Raw genomic sequence first — 18,795 nt, 5'->3', positions numbered from 1 at the left:
ACCCCCCCTGTCTTTGTATGCACATCCCCTCTCCCCATTTGGGCTCTGATATCCCATGCAGACTTTCCCACTTGTGCATGGCCTTGTGCCCTGAGAGTGTCATGACATCCCAGGCTAGTTTGCCCACATTGGGTGTTCATCACTACCTAACCTCTGACTTTCTGTTTGGGGTCTAACACCATGCTCCAAGACTCCCCCTTCTCCTCATACTGTTACCCTCCTCATCCTGCTTGGGCTCGCACACCACTTTCCCGGCTACCCTCACACGTGGGTGCCCTCACCCTCCCACTTGGGCTCTGGTTTTCCTATGTCAGGCCACCTGTCCACATGGATGCCTGCCTCCTTCACCAGGTACGCCTCTGTGTGGATGTTCTCCTCAGTCTTCCTGGGCTTTGACAACCCATGCCAGTCTGCCCTCCATGCTTCTGCTCCTACTTAGGCAGTGACTCCACTTGCAGCGTTGTAGGGTTGCTCCCCTTTGCTCAGTGTAGGCACAGTCCTCGTCCTGGTCCTTGAACTTTGTTGCCACAGGCTAGGCTGCCCCTCCGCGGGGAACCTTCTCATTCTGCTGAAGCTCTGGCTTCCCATGCTGGACTCTCTCACCCAGCCTGGGCTCCAACACTGCACAGGGCTGCCCTATGTGAGGTGCCTCTTTATCCTATTTGAGTTTTGGCACCTCATTTGAAATTATGTCCTCTTTCTTATTGTAGGTATTAGTAACTTATGCCATCTCTCTCTTTCTTCCTCATTAGTCTCCTCTAGTAGTTTATCAATTTTATTAATGTTCTCAGTATCTTTCCTTTTGGTTTGCTGATGCTCTGTCAGAGGCATGTTTTCTATTTGACTGTACTTTGTTATTTCCTTTTCCCTCCTTTCTTTTGTGATTTTTTTTTCTTTGATCCATGGGTCAGTTAACAATATATTTTAATTTCTAGTTTATCTACCTTTCTATAGATTTTTTTACTGTAGTTACATTTTAGTTCCTGATTTCTAGTTTAATTCTACTGTGGTCAGAAAACATCCTCTTTATGTTCCAGTTTTGTGAAATGTATTGAGCCTTAATTTATTATCCACTCTCTGTAATCAATTTTGGAAAATTTCCAGAAGCATTTGAAAAGTGAATTCTATAGATATTGAATATTCACTGCCTTTTAGAGCTGCAGTTAAGGACTCCAGGTCATACTCCAGACCTGTCTGCAGCTTATTTTTTTCTACAGTTAGAAGATACTTTGTGTTGTTTTGTAGATGCTGTATAATCTGTAGATAGTAAATTAAAATGTTTAAAATATATGCATGCATGAACCCTTTTATGGCTATGCTATTCCACAAAATAGTGCATGAATCAGGTATGAAACAGGGATAAAGTAAGAGTAGGGCATCATCATTTTGGTGTTTGTCCCACGGGAAATTTATTCTCAAGGTGTTGGATGTTTACACTGTATTCTAACAACTATAATATAAATTGTTACTTTGTAAAACAGTTGTCTTTTAAAGTTTTTCAGTATTCATTAAATTTAAGCCAACTCTTAGTTTTTACATTGTGACAATATGAAGTAGTTGTCCATTAGAGAAAAAAGATATTATTGCTAAAGTTTTTTAAAAGGATATATTCTCGGCCCTGGCCGGTTGGCTCAGTGGTAGAGCGTCGGCCTGCCGTGCAGAGGTCCCGGGTTCGATTTCCGGCCAGGGCACACAGGAGAAGCGCCCATCTGCTTCTCCACCCCTCCCTCTCCTTCCTCTCTGTCTCTCTCTTCCCCTCCCACAGCCGAGGCTCCATTTGAGCAAAGATGGCCCGGGCGCTGGGGATGGCTCCTTGGCCTCTGCCCCAGGCGCTGGAGTGGCTCTGGTCTCAACAGAGCGACGCCCCAGAGGGGCAGAGCATCGCCCCCTGGTGGGCAGAGCGTTGCCCCCTGGTGGGCGTGCGGGGTGGATCCCAGTCGGGCACATGCGGGATCAGTCTGTCTGACTGTCTCTCCTCATTTCCAGCCTCAGAAAAATACAAAAAAGAAACAGAAAAAAGAAAAGGATATATTCTCATAATTATCTTTTAATAATGAAATTCTTATTCCACATATATTTGGGTGTTTTTTATTTTGAAAAGTAAAATGCAAAAGTAAAGAGTAACCCTGGCCAGATAGCTCAGTCGTTTGGAGCATCATCCCGATGCACAGAGGTTGCAGGTTTGATCCCCGGTTGGGGCACATACAGGAACAGATTAATGTGTCTCTCTCTTCCCTCTCTCCCTAAAATCAATCAATATTTTTTTTTAAAGTAAAGAGTTAAGGGAGGTATTATTAATAATTACATAAATATACATATTGCAATGCATATGTAATTTGTATACTCTAAAATGATTTTCATATTCCAATTTACAGCCTTAAAATTGTTCCTCTCAAATTCAGAAACAGTAGTGAGGTTACCCATGGAGCCTACTTAGCATATTTATTTATTTATTTATTTATTGACAGAGAATCAGAGAGAGGGACAAACAGGAAGGGAGAGAGATGAGAAGCATCAGTTCTTCGTTGCAGCATCTTAGTTGTTTGTTAATTGCTTGTTCATTGATTGCTTTCTCATATGTGCCTTAATGGGGGGGAGGGCTACAGCAAAGTGAGTGACTCCTTGCTCAAGCCAGTGACTTTTGGGCTCAAGCTAGTGACCTTTGGGTTCAAGCCAACGACCATGGGGTCATGTCTATGATCCCACGCTCAAGCCAGCAACCCCGCGCTCAAGTTGAATGAGCCCATACTCAAACTAATAACCTCGGTGTTTCGAACCTGGGTCCTCTGCATCCCAGTCGGACGCTCTATCCACTGCACCACCGCCTGGCCAGGCCTACTTAGCATCTTTAAATATCACTGACCTTCTTTGGGGAAATTTGTGCCTTAGCCTCTGGAGCACAGTTATACTAAATCTAAACAAGAGCCCCATGACTAGAGCTCCACTGTCTAAAAACCCTAGTTGGCAGGCAACTGGAAAGTGACCTGATACAGAGAAAAATAAACCAAAGGAAGTAAGGTGTAACATTATTATTAGACAGAAATTATATTGTGCTGCTCACATCAAAAGAAAGTTCAGAGAATTATTATATTGTAATAGCTATTGAGGAATAATGAACCACAGAGAGAGACATATTTTAATAAATATTGGCAACTACCAATCTTCTCTCTGTATCTGTGAGTTCAGTTTTTTAGATTCCACATTATACAGTCTTTATCTTTCTCTTTTCTGACTTATTTTATATGTGCCACATTTTCTTTATTCATTGATCTGTGGACACTTAGGTTGTGTCCATGTCTTGGCTATTACAGATAATACTGCAATGAACATGGGGATGCAGATGTCTTTTCAAGACAGTGATTTCGTTCCCTTCAGATAACTACCTAAAAGTGGAATTGCTGGATTGTAGCTCTGTGTTTTGAGGAAACTCCATACTGCCTTCCGTAGTAGCTTTATCAGTTTAAATGCAACTAACAGTGCACAAGCATTCCCCTTTCTCTGCTACATCCTCACCAGCACTTGTTACTTCTTGTCTTTTAAATAATAATCATTCTCATAAGTGTGAGGTGATGCTACATTATGACTTTGTTTTACATTTTCCTGCTTAGTGATATAGAGCATCTTTTTTTTCATGAACCTGTTGGTCAATTGGATATCTTCTTTGGAAAAATGTCTATTTAGTTCCTCAGCTCATTTTAAAATCAGATTGTTTTCCTTGCTATTGAGTTGTATTAATTCTTTATAAATTTTGGATATTAACCCATTATCCAGAATATGATTTGCAAATATTTCTTATACTCAATAGGATGCCTTTTTATTTTGTTGAGGTTCCTTTGCTTTGCAAAAGCTTTTTAGGTAGTGTAGTCTCACATACTGATTTTTGCTTTTGTTGCATTTGCAGCAAAATATTGTCCAAATAATGTCAAAGAGCCTACTGTGTTTTCTTCTAGGAGTCTTATTGTTACAAACCTTATATCCAAGTCTTTAAACAATTTTTCATTCATTAATTAATACCTTATATGGTATAAGATAGAGTAGTTGAGGTCCATTCTTTTGCATTTGGTTATCCAGTTTTCTCAGCACCAGTTATTAAAGACACTATTGTTCTGTGTTGCATGTTCTTGTCTACTTTGTTGTAAATTAATTGATCATGTATGTATGGATTTATTTCTGGGCTTCCCACTCTGTTGTATTGATTACTGTGTCTGTTTTTGTACCAATACCATACTGTTTTGATTACTGTTTCTTTTTAATATTCTTTGAAATGATGAATATGATACTTCTAGTTTTGTTCTTTTTCAATATCGCTTTGGCTATTTGGAGTCTTCTGTTGCTCCATACAAATTTTAGGCTTGTTTTTCTATTTCTGTGAAAAATGCCTTTGGAATTTTGATAGTGACTGCATTGAATCTATAGATTGGTTTAGGCAGTGTGAAACAGTTTAATAATATTAATTATTTTTCAGTCCATGAGTATGGAATATCTTTCCATTTATTAGTTTTATCTTTATTTTTAAAAAATCATTGTCTTATAGTTCTCAGCATATAGGTATTTGATTTCTTTGTCAAATTTATTTTAAGGTATTCTTTTTGATGCAGTCATAAATGAGATTTAAAAGATTTTTTTTAGTATACAAAAAGGCAATTTTTTATACTGATTTTACTGTGACTTTACTGAATTCATTGATTAGTTCTAATAATTTGTGTGCATATGTGGAGTCTTTAGGGCTTCCTATATATAATACGCTATCTGCAAATAGAGACAGTTTTATTTCTTCCTTTCCAATTTGTATGGCTTTATTATTTTTTCTTGCCTCATTGCTCTGGCTAGGACTTCTAGTACTATGATGAATAAAAGTGGTGAGTTGGTTTCCTTACATTGTTCCTGGTCTTGGAGGAAAAGCTTTGTTTTTTGCCATTGAATATGGTATTAGCTATGCGTTTGTCATGTATGGCATTTAAATGCTGATGTACATTCCCCCAGCACCCAATTTTTTTTTAGAATCATCATGATTGGATGGTGAATTTTGCAAAATGCTTTTTTACATCTATTGAGATGATCATACGATATTTATTCTTCATTTTATTAATGTGATCTATCATGCTGATTGGCTTGTGGATGTTGAACCATCTTTGCATTCCAGGAATAAATCTCATTTCATCATGGTGTATATATTTTTTTATGTATTGTTGAGTTCAGTCTGCTAATATTTTGTTGAAGGTTTTTTCAGGGATACTTACCTATAATTTTCTTTTCATATAGTCTGGCTTTGGTATTATGATAATGCTGTCCTAGTAAAATGAATTTGGCATGTTCCCTCCTCTTCTATATTTCGTAATGATTTGAGAAGGATTGTTATTAAATTTTCTTTAAGTGTTTGGTAGAATTGACTAGTGAAGGCATCTGGTCCTGAACTTTTATTTGTTGCTAGGTTTTTGATCCCTGATCTAATTTCCTTACAAGTAATTGGTCTGTTTATTTAGATTTTCTATTTCTTCCTGATTCAGTCTTGGCAGATTATATGTTTCTAGGATTTATCCTTTTCTTCTAGGTTGTCCAATCTGTTGACATTTAATTGTTCATAGTAATCTTTTATAATTCCTGGTATTTGTAGTACCAGTTATAATATCTCCTCTTCCATGTGTAATTTTATTTGAGTCTTTGCTCTTTTTTCTTGGTCAGTGGCATCTACTCTTTTCCAAATAGATATGAATAGTGAAACTGACCACATCACAGCTTTAATTTAATAACTTCTGATTAATCTAAGCCAATTATGGTAATCTCATTCTATTAGAGATGGGTTTAGAAATAGACATGTGAACCCAGTTCTGCCCAGTGAGATCTGTGGGTAATAAGCTGGGAGACTTCTGGGAAAGACCACCTCTCTTAAAAATATAAAGGTAAATGAGAAGGTGGTATGCTAACTCCTAGAACCACTGCATTAGGAAATTTTTAGTTGATTTCATGTTATAGTAAATATTTAATTTAGAATTCAATGACTAATTAGATATACATTTTTAAATAAAGGGAGGGTATTAATGAGTTAAAAACTATGTGGAAAATATATTCAGAAAAAACATAAAACCCAACTCATTTAAAAAAAATAGGGATTTATGTGTCTCAGGAATGAAGAAATTTGGAAGTAGGTACTTAGTGATGTTTCAGATACCCAGACTTTCTGTTTTTTGGCTTCTCTATTCTTAACTTTCATTTTCTTGCTTGTTACTTCTTGGTTACAAGATGGCTGCTCTAGGTAGGGGGAAGGGGAAAGGCCATTGGACAAAAGGGTCATGCAGGTTGAGTCTACTTGCTTTTTGTCAAGAAAACAAAAACTTTTCTGGAAACCTCACTCTGAAATCTGGAACATTGTGTTTTATTGGTAACTACTTGTAATGTATCTGTTTAACCTATCCGGTCTTCTCAAATTTAGCTTCAACTATATTAATTTGAGAACTTTTATACTTTTTGTTCATGTTTAATAGACTAAAGTTAATATGTCATACTCACTAGATAAGACAGTTTTCTTTTTCCAAGATTAGGGCTTCTGAGCATACATGTAAATTTATGCTAAGTCCACAAAACTTGATTTCCATTTGAACCAAGCATTGTAATAATTTTTCAAGGAGTTTTATAGTTCTTATGTAAAGTTTTCTATCTCAGAAGCACAAAAGACCTATTGAACATTTGAATGGCACTCCATTATAATAATTGTAATACAAACTATCTTTCTTCAGGGTTCCTTTTGAGAAAGGAGGTTCATAATCCATTAAAAGAAAAACCAATCTGTGTTAAAATTTATTATCTGATATTATGTTCAGGATTTATCAACACAGACTTATTAGCTGGTCTTAAATTGTAAAGTGAACTCTGTTTCCTTCCATCTCCCACCTGCCTCTACCTCGATCCTGTTCACAGACATGCCTATTCTCAGTCATTGAGATAAAAATTTAAAGGATAATTTAAGAGTGAAAGAAAATGTGGTTTCAGATGAACTGCTGGAGGCGGAGATGCCTGCTGTAGACATGGTGGAGCCATACTTGAGATGAGTTCAGACCCAGACTGGAGAGGGGCCGGGGGAGACCCTGGGAATGACAGTGGAGTTGGACGCGATGGAGTGTGGCCTCTGTCTTTGCTGATCTGATGGGTGGGGTTAGGCCTTGGTTCATGGTTTGCCTCCTTCTAGGGTTCTGGATCAAGGATAGGTATGGAAAAATAATTCCTGACACTGTTCAGCTGAATGCTAGTTTAAGTTCATCTCAGTAATTGAAGAAAATAAATGAAGTTATTGTGTCTTTTACCAACAATATTTTTACCTACTGTGGCTAAAGAGGCCACAGATCATAAAGAAATAGATGAAGTATGTATGCTTCTGGATTGTTTTGTAGAAAAAAAACCTGAATGAATAAGCTATTTCACTAATTTTTATCACTCTCCCATTTTTCTGTGTGATAGGATCTCTCTTGATATTTGAGAGTGAATTTTATTTTTCCTGGTATTACTGTGCCAGGAGGAGAGGAGAGGGAGACCAGATTAGTTTATTTCTGCATCTGAGCTAGAGAAGAATAAAATCTAATAGTCACATTGCCACAGGTTTTTAACCCAGTTTTTAAAAGTTATTTACAATGATTGTGGACTGTACTGCATATTGAGGCTAAACGGAAACGGTGACCAGATTCTTAATCATTGTCAGGAAACTGCATTCAAAGAATGAGAAGAACACCCCCACTGGATGAGTTGCAGCCTCCACCATATCAGGATGACAGTGGTTCTCCCCACCTCTCATGCACACCCTCAGAAATTGGGGACAGTAAATGTGAATTTTCCCACTGCAGCAACAGCCCAAGATGCTCATATAACAAGTGCCCAAGTGAAGGAAGCACAGGTCACGAAATAGAAAGTTTTCACAATAAAGGCTATGAAGAGGATGTTCCGAGTGACAGCACAGCAGTCCTGAGCCCTGAAGTAAGTAAACGCACATAGAATTTTGAAAATGAATGTTACTTGGAGAGTAATAATCCCATGCTTCTCCTCTTGGTAAGAAGGTTTTATCGCTATCTTGTCCTTTGTGGTTTATGTACCAGTTTCTATCCTAGATGGAATCTCTTATCCAGCTGTGTCCCAGCTGTGTATCCAGGAGCATCCCAGCTGTTCAGCAGCTTCTCCTTGAAGGTAGATGGGTAGCTCAAAGTGAGAGCAATATACAAAACACTAAAAAGTATCTTCTCCCAAGTTCCAACCTCAAGATCGATTTTTAAAAATTTTGTAACATTTTATATAAAACATTCTGGAATTATTTGCCTGCTTCTTTCATATTGAGGTTTCTATTTATGTGTGTGTCTTTTATTAAATTATTTTATTTTGGATATTTTTACTATTGAGAGGCTGCCCATTATTTTACAAAATAATGAGATATTTTGCATTTTGATTTTATAGAATATGGAAGAGATATGCTCAGCTTTACTAATGAAATTTGAATTCATGGCATTATGCATTCAGAGTGGTTGATTGGTTGTATTTTAAGTTATTTTGGGGGGGAGCAAAATGTGAAAATGACACCAAAAAATAGAGGTGTTACACATTTGAAGTCTGTACATGTTCTAAAAAGAATTTTTAAATATATTCCTATATTAAAAATTATAAAGGTAATATAGAGATTTTAATAAGGTAGTATTTGCTTTTAAATTTTACTGTTTTAGATTGCAAGTTTTTACAACTTTTGTCCTAGACAACAGTTTGTAAAACTGTAGTGTGTCATTGTTCTTGCTAGGTGAATTTTCATCCACTGCCAAAATTTCAAGTATAAAACAAGAAGTTAGAGGATCATGATGAGATGGATTACACACCTAGGACAGGACGCTCGTGGGTACAGGTGGCAGGACCACACTGTGATACTGGTGGATGTGATGCCCACATGTCCCGTCTCTCCTGTTCTGCCCCATCAGCGTCCCTCAGTTATGATGTGGTCACAGGACCAGAGGTGAGACAGGAACAAGAGTGCCAAGGGCAGAAACACAAAACTTATATTATGGGAGCAATACAGGGGCAAGTACTCCTGGTCACCAGTGACACTTGCCAGTTAGCCTACCAAATAGGCATAGGTTCTATCTGCATTACTGCAGGAACTCAGGGTGACAGGGCTGTCAGCCCAGTGGTGACATGATCATGGCTTGGTCTTTCCATCCATTTTCATAGGTAGTATTTATTCTTTCATATTTTCTATTTACTCTATCTTTAACATATCTTTCAAGTTATTAACTTAGTTACTTTATATTTAACAAATCTTCAGAATTCTGTCGGTCTCTCTAAAGTTACGGTACTTTATTATCTATACTTAGCACAGCCCCTGAGTTTTGCCCGTATTTTAGAAGCTGCTAACTTGCTGTGTTAACACTTCTTATGACTCTCCTCTATCCTGCTTGGTTTCGTGTCTTCTGTAGCAGAATTGTCTGTATTCAAACAGTAGAGCAAATACACATGACATAAATATTTAGATGCTAATAGCCTATGTTAGTACAAAATTCACTCTTGTGTTTTTTAAGTTTATTTTACTTCCCATTATCCCTTTGATGGATGTTAAGCAAATACAAAATTTTTGCTTTCCTCTTGGTTTAACTCAGATATAGCTCCCCTAGAGCCTCACCACATACACTAGTGAACTGGGGAAGGAGGGAGGGTTCAAAAGAGCTCCCTGGCAAGGAGTCTGTAAATTCTGGTGATGACCAGTTGCTAGCAGAAGACTAGACAGAACTTTAAGACACCTTGAAAGGAAGAATTATTTCCTAATTGCCTATTTGCAGAATACAAATACATTGCTCACAGAAACTAGGGGAACAGGGAATGTGCAGATACTCTAGTACTTTCAGTCTTCTGTATAGTGCATTTTTACCAATGAAATAAAATTTGGTTTTGTATCTTATTTGCATAATCAAACAACTTACTTTGACTTGTTGTTTGCTTTTCTGATGTTCTTGTTTAATAAAAAAATCAAATGCTTCTTTTTTTATCTCTTCATATTCATTTTGGAGTATCCCTTAATTTTTGTGAGCAGTATAATAGCTTAATCTGTAAAGATCTTCCTATTTTAATTTCCAGTTTCATGAGAATTGTCAGAATGCCCAGAAAAAGATTAGGGAGGCACCAGGAGAAACAAAATTCAGAAACAGCTATTGGGAACCTTATAAAAATTTTATTGCCTTGAAAATCTTAGCTGTCGTGACAGTATTTTAGAAAATATTTAATTGAAATATCAAAGCCATGCAATTAATCATTTTTAATTACCATTATGAAGTGGCATGCATTAAAACATTTTGCACTAAAGTGTACATTTCTTTTACAGAGTAAGAATACATTTACTCTGGTTGAATTATATTGTATAAAAAACAATTCTTCTATGAGACTTTGTTTTCTCTCCCAAGTATTGTTCATTTGTCATCTTTTTTTCCATACATGTTACCAGGTAGGTCCTGATAGGTAGACATGAATTATTTATAAGGTCAAAAACATGTCTTTTTGGTCCTCTGCTGCATCTCTCCCACCTAAACCAGGGTTTGGCACATAGGGTGTAGTAGTTAGGGTATCAAGCTGTTAAAACCATGAGCCAAATGCAATGGGTAAAAGCCACAGAAGATTACTTGGCTTTCGCTAATGAAAGTCCAGGGTGAGTAGGTGACTTTGTTCTACAACATCATTCATGGGTCCAGTTTCTTTTTTGTTACTCTGTCATCCCTTGGGTGTTGTCCTGGTCCACATGGTCTGCACTGACCCACACATCCTATCTGAGTAACTGCTCTTCTGTGGGAAGTGTGGGAAGAAAAGAACAGAAAGGGCAAGTAATTTCTTCTCTCAACCTGATCTGGGTGTTTCACATGTGACCTCTGTTTGCCACCCCTTGGCCGAAGCTTAGTCTCATGCTCATATCAGCTATAAGGAAAATGTAGAACTACAGTCTTTTGCTAGACCGTATGTGTCTCTGGCCAAAACTCAGGTAGTTCTTTTGATAAGTGCAAAAAAGAGAAAACTGGAAGTAAATAGTAGTGACTATTTATTAGTAGACATTAAATAAATGTCCACAAAAATTTAGAAAATTATAATATTAGTCCACATTTTAAAATGAAAAACAAATTTGTTAAAAAAACTTGAAGGGAGCAGTGGTATAGTTGAAAGGTCAGAGTTTTGGGTGGGCACCGTCAGTAACCAACTGAAACTGTTTACATTCCACATAGTTACACTGGCAGGAATTTGAGACAAGTCCAGGTAAAATGGGTACAATTTCTTTTAATTGCATAATTAAAATGAACAGATTTGGTCTTTCTTGAACTTTTGAAATGTGCATTATTCTGCCATTTTCAACAGTAATTAGTATTGAAATAATACATAGTTTTACATTCTGATTTAAAATTAAATAGTGTCTGTATGGGAAATAAGTATTTGGCTGTAAATATATATTTTGAGGCCTTTGTATTATACCTCCATATTTCACATTTTCATTGATTTTCGAGACTAAATGTGTTTACATGCTATTACAGATGGCATCATTGTAGAACAAACTCTGAAAATGTGACCAGTTTTTTCAAAAGCATTAAGCATTAATTTAATTTATTTATTTATGTTCTTTCTCTGCAGCTTAATGCTGAACCATCAACTTGCATTGTGTATAATGTTGAAAGTAAAATTTAGTAATTTCCTACAATTAGAACAGAGATGCATATTGAAGTATACATTCTCAGTTCTCATTATAAAAACATATCCCAACTTTCTCAAAATTGTGATGGTGGAGATTTAATTCTGTCACTTTCTGATAAGTTTTTGAGTTTAACTTACCACTTATACTATTATGGCCCTGTAGAGTAGCTTCTGATTGTAGTAGACTGTTAAATTATTATTACTTTTTTTGTGGTAGCAAATCAGTGACAGTTCTTACATCATCCTCCTAAAAAAAGATCAGGTATTTATTTACATGCCATATTAAATAATAGAATTAAAACTGAAACATTTAAATTTGCTTTTATTAGGATATGTCAGCTCAAGGATCATCTTCGCAGCTTCGTAAACCTTTTGATCCTGAGCCAGAAGCTAAATATGGCACCCTGGATGTGACTTTTGACTATGACTCACAAGAACAGAAGCTTCTGGTAACAGTGACAGCTGTCACAGATATCCCCACATATAACAGGACAGGTGGCAACTCATGGCAAGTACACCTTGTTCTTCTACCTATAAAGAAACAGAGAGCAAAAACCAGCATCCAGAGAGGACCATGCCCTGTCTTCACAGAAACATTCAAATTTAACCATGTTGAATCTGAGATGATTGGAAATTATGCAGTTCGATTTAGACTGTATGGTGTACATCGCATGAAAAAAGAAAAGATTGTGGGGGAAAAGATTTTTTATTTAACAAAATTGAATCTTCAGGGGAAAATGTCATTACCTGTGATATTGGAACCTTCTTACAATCATTCTGTGAGTATCTGATCAAATAGCCCAAGTATAGTATAAGTTCATGGTATATAATATGCATAATTTTAATATGTTAAATGCAACACCCTTTTCATTCTATTTTTTACATAGTAATCATACCTTTACAAAGTTTCTAAGTCCTGAATAGGTAGGTATAATTTTTCTCATTTATAAAAATTGCCCTCGAAGATTATATTTGATTTATTTTATGTATTTTAGACTTCATTGAGTCTAGCCCAGTGTCTCAAACATTTTTTCCTTTGTTAAATATTTATTAGATGTGATTATGACATCTTCTGAACTCCTTATAGAATATATTGTTTTATTTGCAGGTTAAACTAGGTGATGCATTAAGAACTATCTAGCTACATCATCTCTTCTTTGATATTATTTGCTCATATAGAATATGTACTGCTGCCTAGGTCATAACTGATTATCTTTCCAGAACTGCTATAAAACAATTTTTAAAGGTTCAAAAACAATAGCCTCATTATACTTTCTACCCTTTTAAACAAAGATTTTGTAGTATTTCTGGGAGAATACTTAAATTTAGTACTATGTGCTGTTCTTTTCTATTTTTTTCCTCCAGGTTCTGATCACACACAAGTCTCTCTCCATATTTTTAACTAATTCCTACGAGGCATTGCAGATCACCAGAAAGCTGCATGCAGTGTTTATTTAAACCAGGGAGATGCATTATGCTACATAGTAACTTAGATTATGAGAAATTCTGTGCTATGCTATAAATGTAAATTATGGGTTATATTTACTCATCTCTGTTATAAAGACTAAAAATATTTTTTATAATATACACAGATTTGTATTTTAAAGTAATGGAATTCTATTTTAGGGTTGTTCTTAAGCTTTTAAATGTGTTAGTATAAGTCCAAGATTAGAGTCTCACTGACTTTGTACCATGAAGCTTTTGATCTTACAGACTGTCATTCCCAATAGAACCATGCCATTTTAGCTACTGGTCACTCAGACCAAATAATGAGAAAGTTTAAAAATCATATTAAGAATGGTAGAATATTCAGTTGACCTTCACTTTTTCTCTTCTCTGATAAGCTGCTTTTATTTTTTTTAAAGGCAATTCCTGAAATTGTCAATTATGAAATTTAAAATTATAACTAGTTACCAATTTTCCTGCTATCCTTTAAACCCATAGAGAAATACTGTATTTATTGTCATCTTTTGGTTCTTAAATTATTAAATGTTGAAAGTGTTTGGGACTGATAATTTGTCTCTCTAGTTCCATAGGTCCCATAAGTAGGAAGAATTTTGCCCAGGAGTTATACTTAATGGATTACATCAAGAGCCATGATTTAGATAAAAGTAGATGATTTGGATAAGATTTTGGACTTTGAGATGATGAGATTTAGATTCAAGTGTTGGGACTTTTTACTTTGAATTGATAATGTAATAGGATGGGACTTTTAGGAACCTTGGTCTGGGTGAATATATTTTACATGTGGGATGTATGTGAATCATGGGGGCAGAGGGCAGGGTGTGGTAGGCAGAATTTTAAAATGGTCCCCAGGACCTTTAGTCCTTGGCATTACCCTTGTGATTATGTTATGTTACATGGAAAAGGGATTTTGAAGATATAATTAAGATTACTCATCAGTTGACATTAAGATAATGTATTGTCTGGGTGGGCCTAACCCAATTGCACGAACCCTTTAAAAGCAAAGAGTTTTCTCTGGTAGCAGAAGAAAGAGATTTAAAGCATGAATGGGATTTAACATGAAGTTCTCTGTTTTTGAGATGGAGCGGGTTATGGTAGAAGGATTAAGAGCAGCCTCTAAGAGCTGATAGGGAGGCCACTAAGAGCTCTGGCCAACTGCCAGCAAGAGTGTAGGGACCTCAGTCCTACAACTGCGAGGAACTAAATTTGGCTAACACCATGAACTTAGGAGGAGATTCTTCCCCGAGAGCCTCCAGATAAGAGTCCAACTGAGCCAATACCTTGATCATGACCTTATGAGATTCTTAACAGAGAATCCAGTTGAACTCACCCAGACTTCTGACCTACAGAAACACCAAGATAATAAATGGATATTTTTAAATCTATGAATTTTAAGGTAACCTATTACACATCAGTAGACAACTAATCCAGTCCACAGGGCCTAAAATATTACTATCTAGCTCTTCACAGAAAAAGTTTGCTGCGCCTTGTCTAGACAACTAGGAATTGAAATTGAATATCAGATGTGCAAGTCATTTCTTTGGTTGAGGTGAATGCTCAGGTAACACTCTGTAAGTCTGCTTTCGTCTTCGTGGGATGTTCTTTACCAATTCATGAAGTCTCTAGCATGTGCCTTTGTATTAGAAACATACAGAAGTCAAATCTTCAGGTATTCTTTTTCTTCTTGGCTGCTTCCTCAGCATAGATGTATTAACTTAGAGAAACATTATTTAGAAAATAATCTCTCTATGAGGGAGAAATATTTATATAAAATTCAATTTTATTTTATTTTCTTCTATTAAGTCTATATAAAGTAGAATGGATTTTTAAATAAAGAACTACAGTTTAGTCCAACTTCTTATAAAATATTTGTATTCCTCTTTCTGTTTGTACATATTCATAGAATGATGTCTTCAAGATACTTACCTAATTTATGGGTCATAGTTTTGTACGTAGTGTTGTACTAGTATCTTTATTTATGTATTGTTTGGAGTTTTTATAATCATTTGTCAGTTTAAAGAAAAAATAGAATTGGGAATGGTCAGGGAATTGGACCCTGGTCATTTTATGGTGAAGATGAATAAACAGATGAGTTCCTAGCTAGATTTTTTTGAGTAAGCAAATGGATGAGAGGAAAGACAAGGCCTAAAGGAGAACTGAAATTTTCTTAAGGTCTAAGGAAAGAGGGCTCTTACTACATGCCTAGATGTCTATATTTCTGTGTAAATACATGGAAGTTGTGGGAAGTAGACATGGAAGTGGCTGGGACTATCTTAAGAGTGAGAAGAGAAGATCCTCAAGAATCCCTAGTTTTAAAGATTGGAGAAAGGGAAGGGTAGGGAAGGAAGAAAGAGATAGTAACATATCACAGAAACCAAGATTGAAGTTATGAAGGAAGGTAAAATCAACTTTGTCAGATGCTGCCAGCACTGAATACTGTCCATTGCATTTAGGATATAGAGGTAATGGTTTACCTTCTAAGGACTAGTTTTGATGGGTGCAGGGGCCAGAATGCAAACTAGACTGACAGTCATACAGAAAACTTTTCTACCAAGTTTGGCTATGAAAATAGGAAGAGAGGATGGTATTTGGACAACGAGGGTTCTGGAAAGATGTTTTTGAGGTTAGGAGAGACTTGGACATGCTTAAATACTAAGCAAGTAATATAATGAAAAGATGGAGTATAAGATATAGGAGAGCTAATTTAAAATAGATTTCATTTGATGTGTCTGGGATGAACAGAGAGAAGCAAAAATGTTTTTAAGAGATTTATTTAAATTGTGGACCAGCAGTGGGTGAAGGGGGGAGAAGGACACATTTACTATGTCTGTTTTCACATATGTAAATGGGCATCCAGTCTTTGACACCAAAATTTCTATTCCCCAGACCTTTTCCCCTCAAAAACCTCTGAAATTAAAGAGGTGAGGATGCCTGACCAGGCGGTGGTGCAGTAGATAGAGCGTCAGACTGGGATGCGGAAGGACCCAGGTTCGAGACCCCGGGGTTGCCAGCTTGAGCACGGGCTCATCTGGCTTGAGCAGAAAGCTCACTAGCATGGACCCAAGGTCACTGGCTCGAGCAAGGGGTTACTCGGTCTGCTGAAGGCCCACGGTCATGGCACATATGAGAAAGCAATCAATAAACAACTACGGTGTCGCAACGAAAAACTGATGATTGATGCTTCTCATCTCTCTCCGTTCCTGTCTGTCTGTCCCTCTCTATCCCTCTATCTGACTCTCTCTCTGTCCCTGTAAAAAAATAAAAAAAAAAGAGGTGAGGACTTGGGCCACGTGTATATGCCATTGTTTTTAGGAAACAGAACTTCATTATTCTTGCCTTTTCAAATCCAAAATGGGGTGATTAGATTATGTGGAAATAATAAGATATTTTTTAAGATTTGGTGAGATGACCAGTGCTGGTTAACTCGTATGAGGAAGCCATACCAAACCATTTGTCAACTATTAGCTGATTAGTTTCACTCTATCTTATTTGTGGGAAAGCCATAGAAAAATAAATAAAACTTGTAAAGCAACAGTAAAATGTGAGCAAACGATTTTTTTATTTTTTTTTATTTTTCTGAAGTTGGAAACGGGGAGGGCCTGACCTGTGGTGGCGCAGTGGATAAAGCGTCGACCTGGAAATGCTGAGGTCGCCGGTTCGAAACCCTGGGCTTGCCTGGTCAAGGCACATATGGGAGTTGATGCTTCCAGCTCCTCCCCCCTTCTCTCTCTCTGTTTCTCTCTCTCCCTCTCTCTATCCTCTCTAAAAATGAATAAATAAAATTAAAAAAAAAAAAAAAAGAAACGGGGAGGCAGTCAGACAGACTCCCGCATGTGCCCGACCGGGATCCACCTGGCACGCCCACCAGGGGGCGATGCTCTGCTCATCTGGGGTCTCACTCTGTTGCAACCAGAGCCATTCTAGTGCCTGAGGCAGAGGCCACAGAGCCATCCTCAGCGCCCGGGCCAACTTTGCTCCAATGGAGCCTTGGCTGTGGGAGGGGAAGAGAGAGACAGAGAGGAGGGAGGGGGGAGGGGTGGAGAAGCAGATGGGCGCTTCTCCTGTGTGCCCTGACCGGGAATTGAACCCGGGACTCCTGCATGCCAGGCCGACGCTCTACCACTGAGCCAACTGGCCAGGGCCCAAACGAATATTTTTTATTTACCTGAACAATTATTACAAAAAAAAAAATTGTGGACCAGGAAATCTAAGTGGCATAACGAGAGAAGTAAAGCCAGAAAGGGACTGATAGGCAGGGGGAAGTAGGAAGGTTAGTGGGCTGAAAGTCCCGAGGATATCAAGGAATAGATATGAGAGGAGTAGATATGAAGAAGAAATATGGAAAGTTAGGGGACTGTTAGAAACAATGTTTTCACTTAATGTGATGTGATGACAGGGGTCCAGAGTGTTATGGTGGAAATGGAGATCAGAGATGAAATAAAAGGTTAGATTATTGTAGATGGATAAGGTGGTCAAGAGAGGCCAGGTTCTTGATGGCCTATAAACATGGATATTGAAGTCACAAAAGATGGTGGCAGAAATTGAAATGTAAAAGAAGGTTGAATCAAGGGTCATTGGTCTTAAGGAATTGAAGAAGAAATGTTCAGAGAATGAAGATGAAATATCCATGACAGAATGTTTATGTGGACATGATGACATAAGCCCTAAAGGAAATTGGTTACTCTGTTCCATAATTCTAGAGGAGTGATGTTTAAAAAAGCAGCAGAGAACTTTGGTTCCTGAACCTGAATCCTCTCACGTATGATGGAGTAACTAGGATGAAAGTCTGCAAAAGATGGCAAGAATGGGTTTCAGTTAACTCAAGTTATTGGGGGTTTAGGGAAGAAACTAAAGATCTGGAGGGGTTTATCATAGGTCAGAAGTGTCAAAAAGCACTGTGAAAAGATCCTGAAAAGGGGGAGCATAGTGGAAGTTTGTGTTAGTTAAAGGAATAACAGAATAAATATTAAAGTAAAAGATGTATTCTTTATTTACATTATAACAAAATGCCATTGGTATTTTGATGAGGATTGCATTGAATCTGTAGATTGTGTCCAGTAGTATGTTTATTTTCATATTAATATTTAATGATTCATAAGTACGGTATATCTTCCCATTTAATTGTTTCCTCTTCAGTTTCTTTCTTCAGTGTCACACTTTTCAGGGTCTGGGTATTTCACTTCCTTAATCAAATTTACTACTAAGTATTTTATTTTTTCCCCTCTTTTTTTATTCAGTGAGAGGAGGTGAGGCAGAGACAGACTCCCACGAACTCCCTGACTGGGGTCCATCTGGTAACCCCTATCTGGGGCTGATGATCTGCCCATCTGGGGCATTGCTCCATTACTCAGCAACCGAGCTCATAGCACCTGAGGCGGAGGCCATGGAGCCATCCTCAGCACCTGGGCCAACTTACTCCAGTCTAGCCATGGCTGCAGGAGGGAAAGAGAGAGTGAGAGAGAGAGAGAAAGAGAGAAATAAGTAAGACGGGGAGAGGTGGAGAAGCAGATGGACGCTTCTCCTGTGTGCCCTGATTCAGGAATCAAACCCAGGACTTCCACATTCTGGGCCGACACTCTACCACTGAGCCAACTGGCCAGGGCTAGTATTTTATTCTTTTTGGTGCAGTTTGTAAATGAGATTATTTTC

General features: G+C 37.4%; 1 protein-coding gene across 3 annotated transcripts in view; it reads left to right on the top strand.

Annotated features, from left to right (window-relative positions):
• The window catches only part of SYT14 (synaptotagmin 14), a 188,821-nt gene that overhangs the window by 116,348 nt on the left and 53,678 nt on the right, over positions 1-18,795 (top strand). For all 3 annotated transcript variants that reach the window (XM_066366061.1, XM_066366062.1, XM_066366060.1), the window contains 2 exons: positions 7,691-7,962; positions 12,012-12,461. In XM_066366061.1, coding sequence (XP_066222158.1) covers positions 7,691-7,962; positions 12,012-12,461 — 722 coding nt within the window. The remainder of the gene's footprint in view (positions 1-7,690; positions 7,963-12,011; positions 12,462-18,795) is intronic.

This window comes from Saccopteryx leptura, chromosome 2, assembly GCF_036850995.1.
Source record: "Saccopteryx leptura isolate mSacLep1 chromosome 2, mSacLep1_pri_phased_curated, whole genome shotgun sequence".
NCBI classification, from domain to species: Eukaryota; Metazoa; Chordata; class Mammalia; order Chiroptera; family Emballonuridae; genus Saccopteryx; species Saccopteryx leptura.
Note: the sequence above shows the minus strand (reverse complement) of the source record. Positions and strands in the feature narration are given on the sequence as shown.